A 16,285-nucleotide genomic window follows, 5' to 3' on the forward strand; every position below is an offset into this window, starting at 1 on the left:
TTATCTGTTGGTTTGATGGTGTATTTGATGTGGTCTGGGATCATGTAATCATGGGAGGCCCTTTATGATATAATTCGGAGTCCTTAGCCGGGACAAGGTCGCATTGTATATGCATTATTCCGGCGTGTTATTGCTACGTCCTATTGACTAACAGGAGCCTTTATCATCTCCAGTCCCCTGCACCTAGCTCCACCGGCTTTCCGTTCCGGATGTCCTCCATGATCTGCTCAATGTTCCACTCCTCATATTTATACCCCGGCGGATAATTAGGCGGGATGCTGTCGTCCTCATCAAACGGGACACCCTTCCTCATACTCTCCACAACCTTCTCATAGTTCTCATACGCATACCCCTCCGGATCGTGGCTGAAAACCCACCTCGGCAGCTTCGGCTGCGCCCGCCGCGGGTCCAGCCTCACCTTGCCCCAGTCCGTGTCCTGCAGCAGCTCGGCGTTGCTGAACCCCAGCTTCTGCGCGCACGCGTTGCGCACGAAGCGCAGGCGGACGTGCGCCCGGACGGACTGCGGGATGTTGCCCCCGCTGCCGCCGAGCTGCAGGCACGAGGCGAGCGAGATGGCGTCCTCGATGGCCTGGGTGGCGCCGTTGCCCGAGGCCGGGAGGAACGAGTGCGCCGCGTCGCCGATCATGATGACGCGGGCGCGCGGTGAGGCCCACTTGGGCTGGGGGTTGCGCCAGAAGAGCTCGAAATTGACTATTGTCTGGGGCGGGGTGAGGGCGATGAGTTGCTTGAAGATTGGGGCCCAGGGGGTTGGGCCGACGCCTTTGTCCATGTTTGCGAGGACTTCGGAGGATTCTACTGTGTTTCGCCATGACTCTTTCTCTGAGCCCGTTACCTGTCCTGTGGTAAGCCTTTAATGAGTTGAGATATTTGTCGTGGTTTTAGGTACTTACATCGTGGTTGATAGTCCAAACAATTGTGTCGGGACGAGTCAACGTGAGACCGTACGCTCCTGGGCTGCTTGCTATTAGTTGCTGTTGCTCTGCCATTGATGGAATTGGTCCTCTGATGACTTACGCCAGCCATGTTCTGATGATGGGCTCCTCACCAGTCTCGCCATCAACCATCTTGAAGAACTCCTTGACTTCGGGGTTCTTATCTAGATGATGTTTCGGGAAGGCAGCCCGCCACATAGCCCTTCCGGAGCTCATGGCTCTGACCTGGCCGCCAACAAGCCCATGACTCTTGGACCCTACCCCATCGGCGGCGATGACCACGTCTGCCTCAAACCTCTCGCCCTGGTCAGTCACCACCCCAGCCCTCTGGCTCTCGTCGTCCTCGAAGTAATCCACGACGCGCTTGCCGAACTGGATATCCACCCCCAGTCGCTCAACCTGCGCAACGAACATCTTATAAACGAGGGGCCTCATCTGAAAGGTCCCCGGGGGCGTGCTGGGGTCGAGGCCGGCGTCGCGCAGGCGGTCTGCGACCTTCAGCGGCGGGATCATGTGTGTGCCGTCGTGCTTGAACGTCTCGATCCAAGCGTTGTGCAGCGAGATTTCGTCGTACTCCTTTGCCATTTCGGGCCAGTGTTTGAAGAACCTGGTTGCGCTCAGGCCCATGAAATACATATCTCCTGAGGAAAAGATGAGCAAATTCTTCATTGTCCCGGAGGTGAAATTGGAATTGGTGTCTTCCGTGAACATACCGACCGTGTTGATGCCTGCGTTTCGTTCTAACACGCGCACACTGTGACCTTTCCGAATGCACTCGATTGCCGCTGTTAGACCGGCGAGCCCGGTGCCGACGATGAGTACATCGATGCCCGTTGACGGGTATGAGCCCACAGGCTTTGATTCTGTGGAAAAAGGCATGATAACTTCTAAAGTCGCTGTCTTTGATACCGAGAACCTTCTGAATGTTCTAGACGCTAGATGTACTGACGAAAGAGACTGCCCAGGTGCTTTGGGCTTGACCATGAGCTGAATTGGAATCTTGTCTGGAGTATGTATGAGCAGATGCGTCCTGGCAAACCTTTGAGACATTTAGAGGCGGATAAAGTGAAACATGAGGATGGCCGAGGTGGTCAGCTATGAATTACCTGCAGTTGCCCGTGTGTGTTGGCGGGGGCTGGGGGGCCATCCTGTCGTACTAGCTGTACTAGCTGGGTGCCTCTGTCCTAGAACACCTGTAGCTTGAGCCGTCAGCAACTCCCTAGTACATCGAGGACCATTCAACGTGGCGTGTACGTCCTGCTTACGTGAGATGATACGCAGACAATCCATCGTGCATACATACGACGCATGCATAAACAGACAGCTAGCCGTACAGAGCTCGGCGCTTAATCTGGTTGCTTCTGCACTTGTTTGCAGGAGGAGCTGTTCACGTCATACATTCTGCAATGAAGGGGCTGGACGACCCAACTTGTGTATTAGCATGCTGACACCTCGTTAATATTAGCTAGACATGTTTCACAGCAAATTTTGTGACTAGGTTCTGTGAATTGCGGAAATCGGCCTTCTGGTGACTTCCGGTGATGTTGTTTACGCGAGGGGATGTCGATAGGAAGATAGATCACTTTTCGAAGGCGCCGTGTGCCCTCGACTAGCCGTCTCTACCAAAATTTGAGAGGGCGGCACACATGCGTCAGGTACTAATCGTCCAGGGCGGTGGTGAGTTCTTGGAGTGGCAGTGGCCTGGGAGTAAGATGCTCCCATGCCTAAGGGGCAGCGTCTGTTGGCCACAGATGAAGTGGTTGACGATGGATCTGCAGATGTTGAGAGTACTTAAATATCAATGATAGTTCAAGGAGGCAGCCCGAAAGGCTAGATGTGGCTGAAGATTTTATTTCTCGAGAGCCATTGATGCTGAGATCATATGGCCTACTGAAAACCAAAACTTTCTAACGCATTGACTTGTTTCATTGAGCAATCCATGTGCGCTGCGATCCGCTGTGCTCTCCTATTGACAGCTACCCTCTATATTTATGCTCGCTTCCTTCTCGCCGCCTTTAGAAAGGCTTCTCTCTTATGGAGGTCTTTGGCCTCAGATTCCCTCCAGAGACGAAGGGCTTCCTGCTTGCGCGCTTCACTCCGGGGCTCGAAAGCCATCTGAAACGGGTCCGGCTTGATGATGAGCAGAGAGTTGGACTTGTCCACCGGCACAGGAATATCTTTTCCAGTCACTGGGTCTTTTTTATGCTTCATAGTAAAGCACCATGCGAGTGCACCACATGCAACTACCAACTCATCTTCTGTGAGGGTCTGCCCGAGACATTCTCGCTGGCCCCACCCGAAAGATGACATCCCCTTAATCCTCGGATAGGTAGTCAACGGTTCTTGGTAGGTGGGCCATTCTGGCTCCAGCCATCTTTCAGGGCGGTAGTTGTCTGGGTCAGGATATTTGATGGGGTTGCGAAGGAAAGCCCTGCGAAAATTAGCAAAATAAATCACCCCAATACCAAGTTCGCCATCTTATACCAATCTAAAGGTAGGATGCGGGTCCCTTTTTCCAGGAAGTAGCCTTTGTAGACGTCGTCGGCCTCCATCTCATGTGCGACTCCTGTCGGGCCTATCAGCAAGGGAACCCAAGTGTAAATAGTCTGTTCGATCAGTAACATACCTGTTGGCACATTTGGCCTCCATCTCATGGTCTCTTTGATGCAGGCACGCAGGATCGGCAGGTTTGCTTTATCGTCGAGAGTGGGTAAACGGCCTTCGCAAGCCTCATCCACTTCTTTCTGGACTCTTGCCTGCCAGTCTGGATGATGTACCATCGCGATCAAGTAGAATGAAAGCGGACCGCCAACGGTGAAGATACCTACTGTCGCCAGCATCCCCAAAACAGAAGACGCCTCATAATCGCCCGATATGTTGGAAGTCTTCTCTCCTTTCTCCAGAAAATGCCTTGTAAAGCACGGGCGTTGCTCGCCTTTCTCCATTCTCTGGCGCGTGGTCACGAGTCTCTCCATCCACCATGCCTGCTGCTCGGCATGGCGCTTTTTCTCCGCTTGTTTCCACGGATTCAAAAACCAAGGAAGATCCCACAAAGGTGTGACGACATTGGTGATCGGTCCAGCCGGGGACATCTGCGTGAGAAGTCCCCAGGCGCTCTTGGTCAAAAGCTCGCTGACAGTAGGGTCGTCCCAAGTCAGTTGGCACATGATCTTGGATGCCATGTCCTCAAGAGAAGAACCAAAGTCGTCCGGATTTTCAGTCAACCTGGCGAGCCAGCGTTTTGACTCGTGGTACATCAGGCCGTAGTACTGAGCATTTGATCCTTTGGTCAAATAGGCATGTGCGAGTCGTCTCTGTCGAGCCCAGTATTCTAAGAGTATTAGTACCAGATTTGCAATCCATAAGAACAGGACTTACCGTTCTTTCCCATGAGTGGCAGATACTCCATAGAACCAAACGAGCTCTTCGAATCAAACAAGGATCTCATCGCAGGGCGATCTGAGTTGAACTTGGCTTTCTTAACAAGTAAGTCTTCCGCTACTTTCTCGTCCGAAATGACAAGAAATTTGGCGCCGAGCATCTCAGTCCTGTAGAACCCGTCGACGGCATATTCATCTGCCCACTCCTTGAACTTGATCCACATGTACGGTATGGGGAGATCATGAATACGACCAATATACGGAATCAGAGTCGGCCCTGGACCACGTTTCGGGTCATTTGCTTGTCTGAATAGCTTCACAAGGCGAGCGAGAGCAAGCCCAATGATGGTCAGGGAAATTGGGATGAGAGTCAGGAGCTGCATGGCTAATTCCGAGTAAACAGCACACAACACTGTGAACAATACAGGACTAAGACACGGAACACCCTCAGCCCACACTGTGAGCTAAATGTGGCGCGAGTATGGAAGCTTTATGAGGATATAGGCGACTCCAAACTCTACTACTCATTGTCAGGATTTTGGATTTTCACACTAAGAGTGTACTATCTTCTCTGGCGGTTGTACTGTGTGAATTGATGGTGCGTTGTGATTGTGTATCTCACACAATGCATAGCTGATTGACGTTAAACAGGAAGGATTCTAACGTCAGCTGACCGCCAGTCTGGCAACGGAAGGAGGTGTATTCGTCGTATAGGCTAGCCAATCGCCTTGAACGAGGCGCTCGCTTTCTTTCCATAGTCACATGGATAAGCCCTTAGTTCGTTCAGGAAGCGTTAGCGTTCATTCCTCTGAAATATTGTGCTGGCATTGCACTAGTACCCTTCCTCACATCCTGCTTACAGGCCTGAGCTCATCACTTCGGCTGCATAATACCATTCACTGAATGTCCTGGTAAATTGGGTGGTGTGCAGTCGTAGAGGCCAGCCAATCACCGCTTTCGAGTCGATTGCCTTGTTCCACAGGATCCAAGATGTCCCCATCGGATGTCCGATTCCTACAGATCCTTTTGATAATAAACCTGGGCTGTGAAGAAGCTTTACATTCCGTAGGAATCAGAGCAACCTCACGATTGGCCACCAATATTCTCAAGTCATTTGCGTTTCCGCTTCCAGCCTCTCTCTCAACGCTACGCAGTGCGGATAAGACGAATCACACATAGCACACATACATGTGCTCGTGGACTTACTCATATCTATCAAGCATATATAGAGAAGAAAGCAGAAAGTAGCCAGCAAAATGGCTATCACTCCTGAAGCCGCAGCCGGTGTTAGCATTGCATTCTCATTCACACTAGTTGGCAAGTCTTCACTTCAATCAATACGCAATACATATTTTGACGCTGACCCTGAAAAGGCAATGCCATCACCCAGACGTTCATGAGTGTACCTGCCCTCCTGGTTGATTTCCCGCCAAGCTCATCGCCAGATCACGCTGCGCGGGTGAGGCTGCTGGGGCGGCAGTGGGCCGTCTTTGGGGCCGTCGGCCACGGTTTCTTTAAACGGATAAGCCTTCTTGGACTTCTCGGATACGCATACACGGCCTGGGCTGCTCGAGGTCGCGGACGCGGTCTTGGTGACTGGAGGCTCTACGCGCTGTCGGCTCTGTGCCACCTGGTGACGGTGGTTCACTCTGCTGCCAACATGCAGCCGCTGAACAAGAAACTCGAAGGACTGGAAAGCCCCGAAGCTGGCATGACCGACGCTGTTCAATCTGAGAATCACGCGCGCAGCTGGATCCGACGAAACACTCTCCGAATTGCTATGCCGTTTATCGCTGGCACGGGCGCGCTCTGGCAGCTTGCGGGGTCGCATTAGGGGTGTATGACCCATCAGTAGACGGGGTCGAGTAAAGAGGTGTGAGGAAAGTGATTACTAGGTCAAGGAGTGGCTGATATAGTTAGACACCTATATGTATTGATCTTCAGCAACGCCCCATGCACTTTGCACAATTACTAGGAGGTGACCTTTTCTCTCCGACAACTACTTCGCGAACTTGGAAGTGTGCTTGTTCCGCAACTCAACAGCTTTCGCACTATCGACAAATTCGGTGACCTTGACCACCTGTGATCCGTCTTCGGACAGACAAATGATCATGACACATTCATTCAGCCACTCTTCATCGCTGTCCTTGAGTTTTCCTTCCATCAGCGCCTGCACCACCACCACATTCTGTCCCTTATCTTCAAAGATGGCCTTGGGGTTCATTCGAAACTCGCTAAACATCGAGAAGATCTCAGCTGCGTGCTCCGCAAACGCTTTCGCGTCTCTTATAGGCACCCCTAGACTCTCAGGGAGGATTTGATGCGAGTAGTCGCTGGCTAAGGGTGCGGTGGCTGCTGTAGCCATCCAACAGCGCCCTGGCAGTTTTGAGGTGCGGTGAATTCGACATTGTTTTATTCTTGGATAGGAATTTTGTCGTTCCGAATATCCAACGCAGATGGTCTGCCGGCACAAGACTACTATGAGAGTATAATCTGATTCGGAGCGATCCAGAGTGTATCAAAGGGCCGATAAGGGCGAAGTCTTGAATTGAAAACTTTCTCAAGATGATGTCACACCTATTTATCGTAATCATACAGGTCAGCTAATCGCTTCCAAATGAATGGTCGCCTTTTCCCGCATTCGTCTTGATCACATCAGACCGGTCGGTCAGCAGGGAAGCTTGATGCGCCCCTCATCTGAAGTGTCCGAGGTGGAGCTCTGCGTTCGGACAGTTTGGTGTCCGTACTGCTTTTTGGACAAGTTACTCAAGTCCATACCTAATCTGCTTCTAGTGCTGACGCAATCTGCATCGCCGGGTATTGGAGTTACCACAGTGGATAGTTATTCTGTGCGTCAAATTCGACTTGACTACTCAACTTCGTGAAATAAGTATCCATGTCATTTTGGACACAAGCTACACGTAGGACCTGACGCACGAGTCTCTGCTGAGGACTCTCAGCCAAGCGGAGGATTTAAAGTCTGTAAAACTTTGTCTTGATGATGTTCACATCGCACTTCACCTACCTAAGGCGCTTTCCACCTGAGAAGATGGCGTGACAAGGTGCATTCAAGACTTCTTAAGCATATAGATCTACAATTGTAGTTTCAGCCAAGCACCAATGGGCTGTTAGCACGTCCCCTAGCTGGAGACGTCCCAGGCAGATGGAAGCGCCAGAACAGGTCGAGAACTACTGGGTTATGGGCGGGTATACGCAGCAAAATCCTTATTACTTGAGGAAATTGGAGCTGCAGATCAAGGCTGCTTTTGACGGGATTTTCCCACCGAAGTATCTTGGGACTTCCCCTTCCGGACTATGGCGGCTACGTCCTGACCATCCGGTGTAGGTCAAGCCAGAGGGGTTTCGCTCAAGATTACATGACTGCTAGCTAGAAGAGACCCTGCGTCTTGGCCTGGATCTTCATTCTGCAGCTCATGGAGATATATACCCCAGTACTGTCTTCAGAGCCTGCGCCTGCCTGAGAGAGACACCGACCTATAGCTTGATAAAATTTGGGTACCTGCCTTCGGGGGACTATGAATCTGACCTGGACTTGGAGACACTACTAATGATAACGCATGTTGCATTTTCAAAATTCAGAGTGGCAGATATTGCAATGTTTAGTAGGAAGCCTTGCACTTGTTCATAGGACAATCCGCAAATAAGATACCTACTGAAGTACCTCGGTACCTTGCATGTGAGGGGTGGCCAGGTATTTACTCTTGGCCCGTTAGGCTCCTGACTCGTCCAAACAGCCAAGCCATCTGAAGTCCCAGATCTCAACCGAATTTGGGCTGACGGGAGTCAAAAAAGACTTGTCATCGCGGGTGAAACCGAAAGTGTGGCATGGGGCGGGTAAATCGCACTACAAGGCGCCTAGGTAGCATTCTTGGCTACCTACATCTCACATATCGAGATCACGACCACGGCCGCATTCCAGACAAAACCAAAACTGCCAATGGAGTTAACGACGAACTCTGTGACAGGAGGGGCCCTAGAAGCTACTAACCGCTTCTAGGAGTCGTCATGGCGAAGGTGAAGGTATACAGAGCAGAGGATCTCGAGTATTAAAAGGCGGTGTTCTCTCCTCAAGCAGCGCCTAAATGCGATATGCACGCACATTTCACATCTCTTTTAATCTTCCAACGTGTTATTCGTTCTCTAGTGCTGGTCCACTATCGTTTGCCTGCCTGAAAAAGTTGAGCACTTCTTACATTTTCACATAATCTTCCTTCAAAATGAAGTTTAGTATCACATTGTTGTCGGCCCTTCTGGCTGTTGCTGTCAGTGCCGGGCCTATCTTTGCCCAGCATGGTGGAAACACAGCCGTTGCTGTCACAAAGCGAGGTATATTGCCTATGAACTTCAATCATCCAAAACATTTGCTGACGCCAGGGCTTCAGATCTTAAGGCACTTAGGCGTGGAGGTGGTGGTGGTGGTGGCCAGAATAACGCCAATGCGCAGGCCAACGGCGCGCAGGCCAACGCCGCGCAAAACAATCAGCAGGACAACCAGCAAGACGACGCTCAGGATCAGGATGCCCAGGCTCAGGACCAGAATGCACAAGCTCAGGACCAGGATGCCCAGGCTCAGGACCAGGATGCTCAGGCGGACGCTCAGGACCAGGATGCCCAGGATGCACAGGCACAGGATGACGAGGCCCAGCAGGCTGATCAGCAAGATGCTCAGCAGGGTAACCAGCAGGACGACCAGCAGGGTGACCAGCAGAATAACCAGCAAGGCAATAACAACGCCAATGCCAACGGTGCGGAGATTGAGAATTCTGACCTCGATGAGAGCGGAGACGTGGACGAACAGGAGCAAGCCGCTGCCGAGGAGGCTGACGTTAATGGTGATGGGTCGCTTAACGCACCAGAAATAATTGAGGCCACCGATATTGTCGAGGCTGCTGCGGGAGACAATGCGCAGTAAATTTCAGGCAGACTGTTGATGCAATGAAAGCGAGGCCCAGTTCTTCTTGATAGTACTTTGAGAGAAGCCAGTCGTTACCACTGAGATCGTCGTTCGTGAAGGTTGCCACTGGAAACGTTCCTTGACCGTTGTGCGCGGCCAAATATCTCGTTGCACGGTGAGGATAGAGTTGTTTGTCTCAAGTTTTATTTCTCCAAATTAGCATCATTCAAGTTTTCTCCAGAGCCACCTTGGGTATGCTTGCTTACTTTTCTTCCCGCGTTTCCAGTACCACTTGAAATTGGATCTTATACTACTCCTTCGATTCGAAGCGCTGTATTTCTCGCTTTAGAGCCCTGTTTGAGAGGACGGCTGGTCTCAAACATGCATTTCCCACGAAGGAAAGCGAACGTATTTAGCAGGTCTCCCCCAAGTTGTGGGCAACCAAATTCAAATATATTTTATTATGCTGTTTATTTAGGTCACTAGTCCTTCGAAAAACTTAATTGGCCCATTGGAGGATGCTGTTTTGCCAAAACCTCTGCTCGTCACCTAGGACGGCCCGTGGGACATTTGGGGGAGGGGAGTTCACAGGCAAACTGACCAGGAACGTGAAATGAGATAGTTCTCAGGCAGTGGGACGACCATCTATGATCAATCGCCAGTGATAGAGAAGTAAAGACGACCGGGTTTTCATCAAGTCTTCCCCGCGATATGCCTCCCGTAGTACTGGCTGCTATGCACGGCACAATCTTCAAAACACTTTCAGCTATTGAAGGGGTTTTGACGTTTTTTTAAAACCTCTGTAAGTTTTCTTTGCCAATTTACTTGTTGATCATTTTATACTTACTGCTCTTCCTAATATGTGTGGTGGGACTCGGAGTTTCCACGAAATGAAGCCTTGCGACAGAGCGTTGGATAAACCTGAAGAACTTGTCAAGCTTACGAAGAGTTCTTTAATTGTATTGCTCTTCGACCATGCGGTTGCACCCCCTTGCCTTATTTTTTGATCTAAAATACAATTTCACCACGTAGCCGGTTACTATCCAAAACCAACCGTGTAAACAGTTTAACTTACGTCCGTACGTATAGGTTCAGTTGTGTAGACATTCCACTTATTATAAATTTCTGGCTCGTCTTCTGCTGTAATTAGAAAAGCATTACATCACCATACTGGTCAGAGGTACTTATGAATTATCATTGCCGAAACTCGTTTGCATGCTCGACCTCTGTACAAGACGATAGGGCCGCTTCCGTCTTCACACTTTTCCTGTCTTCACCTGGGCCGCGCATCACACCCGGCCCTTGACACCTTGTAGCTACTGTTATAGCACAATAAGGATATATGCCTATGGCTGGGTTGTGCGGCCTCTCCACTTAAAATGGGTATAGAAACGCACACATCTTACCTATTGGTCTATATAGGCAAGTACGGAGTGCGGAATATGTGGCCGGATCTTCGGCAGCGCAAGCGTCAAGAAGGATTCTGATCCTTTCAAGCTTGAATGGGGTCCCTGATTTCGCCCCGTCACACAGCTTACGCCAAGGGGTCTTAAGCGTTAATTACCAAGTCTAGACTGCACCAAACCGCTGCGTTGTTAAGGGGCGAGTCTCTCGTTGAGCCTTGGCGTAATACGTTATTTCCTCAACCGGCCAGGTGATAAGACATTTGGACTAAGCGAGAGTAATACTATGCGCAAAACTGGCCATTTCAACCACTCCAGACCGACAAGGCTTGAGTTGCTTGAGCGACGTGTCACTTGTGCATGTGTTCAGGTTCATTGATAGGATAGGGACCGAGCTAGGCTTGTGGTCAAAAGATTGAGGGATAAGTGAAGAAGTCTGGTTGAGGCTGTGCAAGTGCTTTGGTACCTATAAATCAGACTGCGGCCCTTCTCCACCGTTCGAAAATTTCGAGACATCTACTTGCTGTGCAGAAACAACATTCGGCTGGCAAATTAGCATTTTGCAAAGCCTTATGCTGTATGTAGAGTCTTCTGCTGCTGTGTCTGCCGCTGCAACTCGACCCTCACCACACCACCCTAAGTCGACACCAGGGAAATCACGCTGGACATACCTTCTTGTGTTAAAGACTTGTTATTATTCAGCTATTGGTCTATATCAATCATTACTGAGTCCTCAGAGCCATGTTTCCCATTCGAGGCTCTCCAGGCGTAGGGCTATTGGCCATAGTCTTACTCCTCACTATCATCGGTCTCGCCAACCTCAACAGCAACGACAAGCCCATCGACTACCGGTACCCAGCGCATAACCCTCGTCAGGGCAGCATTAATAACGACCGGCCGGGGCCTCGCGGTCTACAGTACGCCGCTGGACGAGGCCGCCACCCACCGAAATGGAGCCACACTCGCAGCGCCTCCGTCTCGGCCACACGCACCTCTTACCCGCAGCCCACGCCGACTTGCTACATACCAGACTCGCTTACCCCATGGTACGATGTAGATCTCAACGAGCTGTGCAAATGTGACAGCTACATGTGGGACGACGGCAGCGCATTGTCGAACGCGGGTTGGTACGGTGGCAGAGCGATCTGCGGGGCTAGGTGTGTACCGCGGATTGCGAACCAAACTAGGTTGATGAACGAGGCGAGTGGGAGCTTTTCGGAGTGTATCGGGGCTTGTTCGGGGTCGTTTGAGAAGACCAAGACGAGGAGTAAGAGACAAGCGGACGGGTATTGGTTTTGTCATGGGGTGAATTTCAAGAAGGGGGAGTTGTGTGAGTTTATTGGTGCTATTGAGTATCCTGATTTCACAGGGAATGTTACGGAATCAGGACAGTGTTGGGACAATGGACTTACCCCCACCGGATGATAGGACATGCGTGGTGGTTGTTGAAGACGAGCACAGTGGGAGGAGCGTGGATCAAATTTACCTACTTCTCAGCAGCGGGCTGCGGGATTGATAGCACCGCACGGAATCATTTTTTTCCTAAATTCCCGAGACCATGATATCAAAAACCTCTTGCTCATCGGCCTTCCTAGCCCCATCCCTCGCTCAGCGGGTAGCAATTCCGTTGTACTCACGCAGGCTTCTCCAGGAGTCGACGTTCACGACGGCCTCCTGATACATGTCGACTTCTCCAAGCAGCATTTTCAGGCGCTGGACTCGACAGACGCCTATCTCCCCAACACACAAGCCCGTTTGAGTATCACAAATCTAGTGTGTCATGTGTACCAACGCTCCAATGCTTAATGTCCCTTCACTTACAACTCATCGTGTCCGACCTCACCAGGTTCCACAGCCCTGCCAGCATCACGGCCCCTGGAAACAATCGCGAACTCCGCAACAGTCGCCCCGGCCCCGTCCTCAGCCCAGCACCCCTCGACGTCCAGCCTGGCATACCGCCCGCTCCACACGCCGCGCGGCAGCTCGACGGTGGTGCTATTGCCCGCGTTCTGCACCACGGGTGACGCCGCGACCCAGGGCCTGCTGACGGCGACCGGTATCCACTGGCCAAGGGGCTGCTGTTGCTGCTGCTGCCCCGGCGGGTCGGCGAAGCTCGAGTCGTTGGAGAGGAGGACGCGGATGTTCTTCGGCGGCCGCTTGGCAAAGTCGAGCAGGACGCGTTCGAGCTCCGCGGCGGGCTGGTCGCCGGTGGACGACAGGTCCACGAGTAGAGATGCGGCCGAGTCCGACTCGGGCTGCCAGCTTGTGCCTGGGGAGCCGTCCGTGGCTGCTTGGGGAAATTGTCCGGGGATGTGTTCGTCGGGGGAGGACGACGACTTGCACTGGAGGATGTTTCCAGGTGTGGTGAGCTCGTTGCTGTACTGCCTGTTGGGAATCACGGCTGTCTCTCCGATCTTCAGGTGGACTTTGTAGCCATCTGGGTCGTCCGCGCTGCGCCCGACGATGATAGGCATCACGCCGTCCCCATACTGATCCGGCACTATGCCGTCAAACTTGCTCGCGTCACGGCGGGTGATGGTGGTGTGCGTCCTGTTCATCCTACACTCGACCACCGCGCCGTTGTGGAACTGCAGGGGGGCCTTAAAGTGCGCCAACTGCGGCGGCAGCGCCGGGTTGAGCACCAGGTTGACGTCCGTGGTCCGCACGCCCAGGAAGCCCGCCGTCATGACCTGCAGCAGCTCTCCGTGGCCCGTCATGAACGGGAATGCCGGGCTCGTGCCGCCGGAGAAGAACCGGGGCTCCTTGTCGTTGAGCGGATCGGACCCGACGTTGGTGTTAGTGTTGGTGTCGTCGTTCTGCGGCTCCGTGAACTGGTACCAGGGGGCGCGGACATATGGCAGGAGGTACTGGAGCAGGAACGTCCAGAACGCGCAGCCCAACTCGAGGTCGAAGAGCGCAGCATTGGAATTATCATGGGGCATGAGGCTCGTGTAGAGATAGTAGGCAGAGGTTATGGCCGTTATCTGAAGCGAGCGAACGTCGCTGTCTTCGGGTAGGGCGCCCGTGGCCGGATCTCGGAAGTCAGCGAGAAAGTCATTGTGCATCAACAGGGAGACCTGTGCCGTGTGGGCAGAGCGGAGGACCTCCCATCCAGTTGTGGCAGCTCGATCGACTGCCTTGATTACCAGGGCTTTGGCGTCAGAGGAGTGTTCGGTTGACACGACCCCGACATACTTGACAAAGCTTGCTGTACCGGCCTTCACAGCGGGATCAAGCCTCACACTATAACTCTGGGAGATTGACTTCGTGTCAGGGTCGGACGAGAGGCCCTTCTGGTACTGCGGCAGGTCGCCTCGTACTGTTGAGTAGATGTAGGCGGTGATATCGTCGACGCCAATGGGTTTGACAGATGTCAGTATGGCTCGCTTTGGTGGGAAGAATCTAGGCTCTGCGTCCAAAGTCCGGTCGGCGCTGTGCCCGTCCAATATGTCCGTAATCAGGATCTCCACGCTCGAGTTGCTGCTGACTGACAGCTTCACAGCTCCAATCTGACGCTCGTCCAGTGACAGAAACGCCTCGTATGAGATTCTCAACGCAACATTTTCCGGGCATGCTGACGGCGACCACACATAATCCCAAGTCGCGATGCCCGTGGAGCTGTCACAGAATTAGCACACATAGTGCGACAATGAAGAATATCGAAAATCGAGGCTGGCTAGACTCACAAAGACAGGGTGGATTTGAAGTCACTTATCTCCGAAACATCAGCAGTTCCATTCAATGTACTCCCACATGCACCGACGAGAAGGTCAGTGAAGTGGGGAATACCGGCAACGACGCTCTCCCCATCTAGTTCATCGTCCCAGAATCCGGTGACAGTGGCGAACGTCAGCCGAGGGCTGCCAAACAACGGCCAGCCCGTGCTCTCGTTGCTCCTACTGGCCTCGAGGAACGGACCAAGGCTGCCCTGGGCCAGGCCAATGTACCTGCATGAGAGCGGCCGCGTTAGTACGACAGGCTACTGTAATACGGTGTGTGTATTCCATCATGGTCTCTACCCACCCGTTCGACTGGGGAAGCCAGGCCTGGTACGACCCTGGGTAAGGCCGCCTCGAAGTGAGCGTGTACGTCGTATCGTCCCACGCCACATGGTCTGCAGTGACATCGAAGGGACCGGCGCCGGCAGCGCCGCGGCTGAACAGCGAGAGCGCCGCAAGGAACAGCGGCTTAGACACCATGGCTTGGGGGTCTTGCGGCTGGGGTGGGATCGGCGTCGAGAGATGGTGAGGTGGCCAATGGTGAGCCTAACCCAGTGACGGAGTGCGCCAACTCGAATGCGTAGGTGTGAGCGAGAGGCCAGACTTCAGCTTCAGGTCTTTTCTCCACGGCTGCAGAAGATTCGACGCCCTGCTGCCCAGTGATATGTAGAGGATACGCTGGCAGTCCTCCACCGCCCCACACATGCCCCAGATATAGCTTGCCCCCATCCCTGGTCAACGCTGCTGGTATCGTATTCCCCATATTGCACTAGGTGAGATCATGGATCTCGAGATGACTCCCAGCCTAGCACAGACCATAGTATTCAGGCGTGCATGGGCAGGAAACGATTCAGGTGGCCTAAGGTCACGACTCGGATCGCTCGTGGGTCCCCGACGGCACCGGGGCAGGGATGGTACGGTGGATGTGGGCCCTCGCCTGGAATATATCGTTGATCAAGCAGTGAGATCTGGAATCTAATCGCCAAATTGATACGATGACAAAGCTACAAAAGCCTTAAAGATGCGTTTTTTGTGTCTTCGCGGCCGTGGCTCCAATACTGAGGTATGTCCCTGGACCAGAGAGAAGGTGAGTATAGAAAGAGGAAAGAGATGTTACACCGAATCGGTGAGAATTGAACACATGCTGTCTAAGTCCGGCCGTCTTACCTTGCAGATTGAGCCTGTTCGCGGATGAATGTATGTCCTATAGTGACGGAGCAGGATCGAATTGAGAATTCACTCCGAGTCCTCGGTGGCGACGGAGTTGAGGAGCAAGTATCAGTCCTTTGCTTCATGGTTGCCCGCTTTCGTCCTTGTTCAAAGGACAGTGACTGACATTTGGAAGACTACATTGGGTCGACTGTGGGTATGAGATTGCATTGGTGGACATCATCAGCAACAAGAGTATCGAAGCGTGGAGTCGCGACATCGCGAAGGGCAGTCGCTTAGTTCGCTTTAGTAGAAAAGAAGCGAAGGCCGAATGAGTGTTTGGATGATCGACGTCCTTCGGGCTTTTGGAAAGCATGAGAATGAGGACATACATATATATACCCAGTATATATGAACTATCGCGTCTAGAGACGCGTATATAGACATACTGTAATATCGGTATTAAGAAACAGAGCGAAAGGCGAAAGGCGAGGTGTGACGCATTGGTATCATATGAGCATGCGGGTGAGATTACGGCCAGAACTCGATCCAATGTGGTTGGTCGATCTGCAAGACTAGGAACCAACGACCTCCGGAGCGAGTAGGCCAGGAACCTGGCTTCATTCCTTCTGGGCAATCATTCCTCTCTCAAAGATGCTGGAGTGAGCCAGGCATTTTACGCACTGCAAGCATATAAACACATCCCATTCCCCAGTCGCTATAGGCTGTCGCATTGCATTGTCAGCTCATCCTGGCCACACCTGGC

At 52.4% G+C, this 16,285-nt stretch overlaps 6 protein-coding genes across 6 annotated transcripts; 2 read left to right on the plus strand and 4 right to left on the minus strand.

Moving 5' to 3' along the window:
- Positions 1–163: 163 nt before the first annotated feature.
- INS49_013471 (uncharacterized protein) lies at positions 164–1,832 on the minus strand (the record flags this gene model as incomplete). The annotated part of the gene is made up of 3 exons (XM_043174170.1): positions 164–853; positions 912–975; positions 1,036–1,832. 3 exons carry the CDS (start codon positions 1,830–1,832, stop codon positions 164–166), a joined length of 1,551 nt encoding a protein of 516 aa, XP_043021115.1.
- A 1,110-nt stretch (positions 1,833–2,942) lies between these two features.
- On the minus strand, positions 2,943–4,716 carry INS49_013472 (uncharacterized protein; the record flags this gene model as incomplete). The annotated part of the gene is made up of 4 exons (XM_043174171.1): positions 2,943–3,384; positions 3,438–3,519; positions 3,580–4,284; positions 4,332–4,716. 4 exons carry the CDS (start codon positions 4,714–4,716, stop codon positions 2,943–2,945), a joined length of 1,614 nt encoding a protein of 537 aa, XP_043021116.1.
- Positions 4,717–5,589: 873 nt separating this feature from the next.
- INS49_013473 (uncharacterized protein) lies at positions 5,590–6,167 on the plus strand (the record flags this gene model as incomplete). Its single annotated transcript, XM_043174172.1, has 2 exons — positions 5,590–5,617; positions 5,707–6,167. 2 exons carry the CDS (start codon positions 5,590–5,592, stop codon positions 6,165–6,167), a joined length of 489 nt encoding a protein of 162 aa, XP_043021117.1.
- Positions 6,168–6,332: 165 nt separating this feature from the next.
- On the minus strand, positions 6,333–6,698 carry INS49_013474 (uncharacterized protein; the record flags this gene model as incomplete). Its single annotated transcript, XM_043174173.1, has 1 exon — positions 6,333–6,698. The coding sequence occupies one exon, from the start codon at positions 6,696–6,698 to the stop codon at positions 6,333–6,335; it is 366 nt and encodes a 121-aa protein (XP_043021118.1).
- Positions 6,699–8,571: 1,873 nt separating this feature from the next.
- INS49_013475 (uncharacterized protein) lies at positions 8,572–9,266 on the plus strand (the record flags this gene model as incomplete). The annotated part of the gene is made up of 2 exons (XM_043174174.1): positions 8,572–8,680; positions 8,737–9,266. The coding sequence occupies 2 exons, from the start codon at positions 8,572–8,574 to the stop codon at positions 9,264–9,266; spliced, it is 639 nt and encodes a 212-aa protein (XP_043021119.1).
- A 3,202-nt stretch (positions 9,267–12,468) lies between these two features.
- On the minus strand, positions 12,469–14,850 carry INS49_013476 (uncharacterized protein; the record flags this gene model as incomplete). The annotated part of the gene is made up of 3 exons (XM_043174175.1): positions 12,469–14,269; positions 14,338–14,598; positions 14,675–14,850. The coding sequence occupies 3 exons, from the start codon at positions 14,848–14,850 to the stop codon at positions 12,469–12,471; spliced, it is 2,238 nt and encodes a 745-aa protein (XP_043021120.1).
- Between the last annotated feature and the right edge of the window lie 1,435 nt (positions 14,851–16,285).

The sequence above is a fragment of the Diaporthe citri genome, assembly GCF_014595645.1.
Source record: "Diaporthe citri strain NFHF-8-4 chromosome Unknown scaffold_7, whole genome shotgun sequence".
NCBI lineage: Eukaryota > Fungi > Ascomycota > Sordariomycetes > Diaporthales > Diaporthaceae > Diaporthe > Diaporthe citri.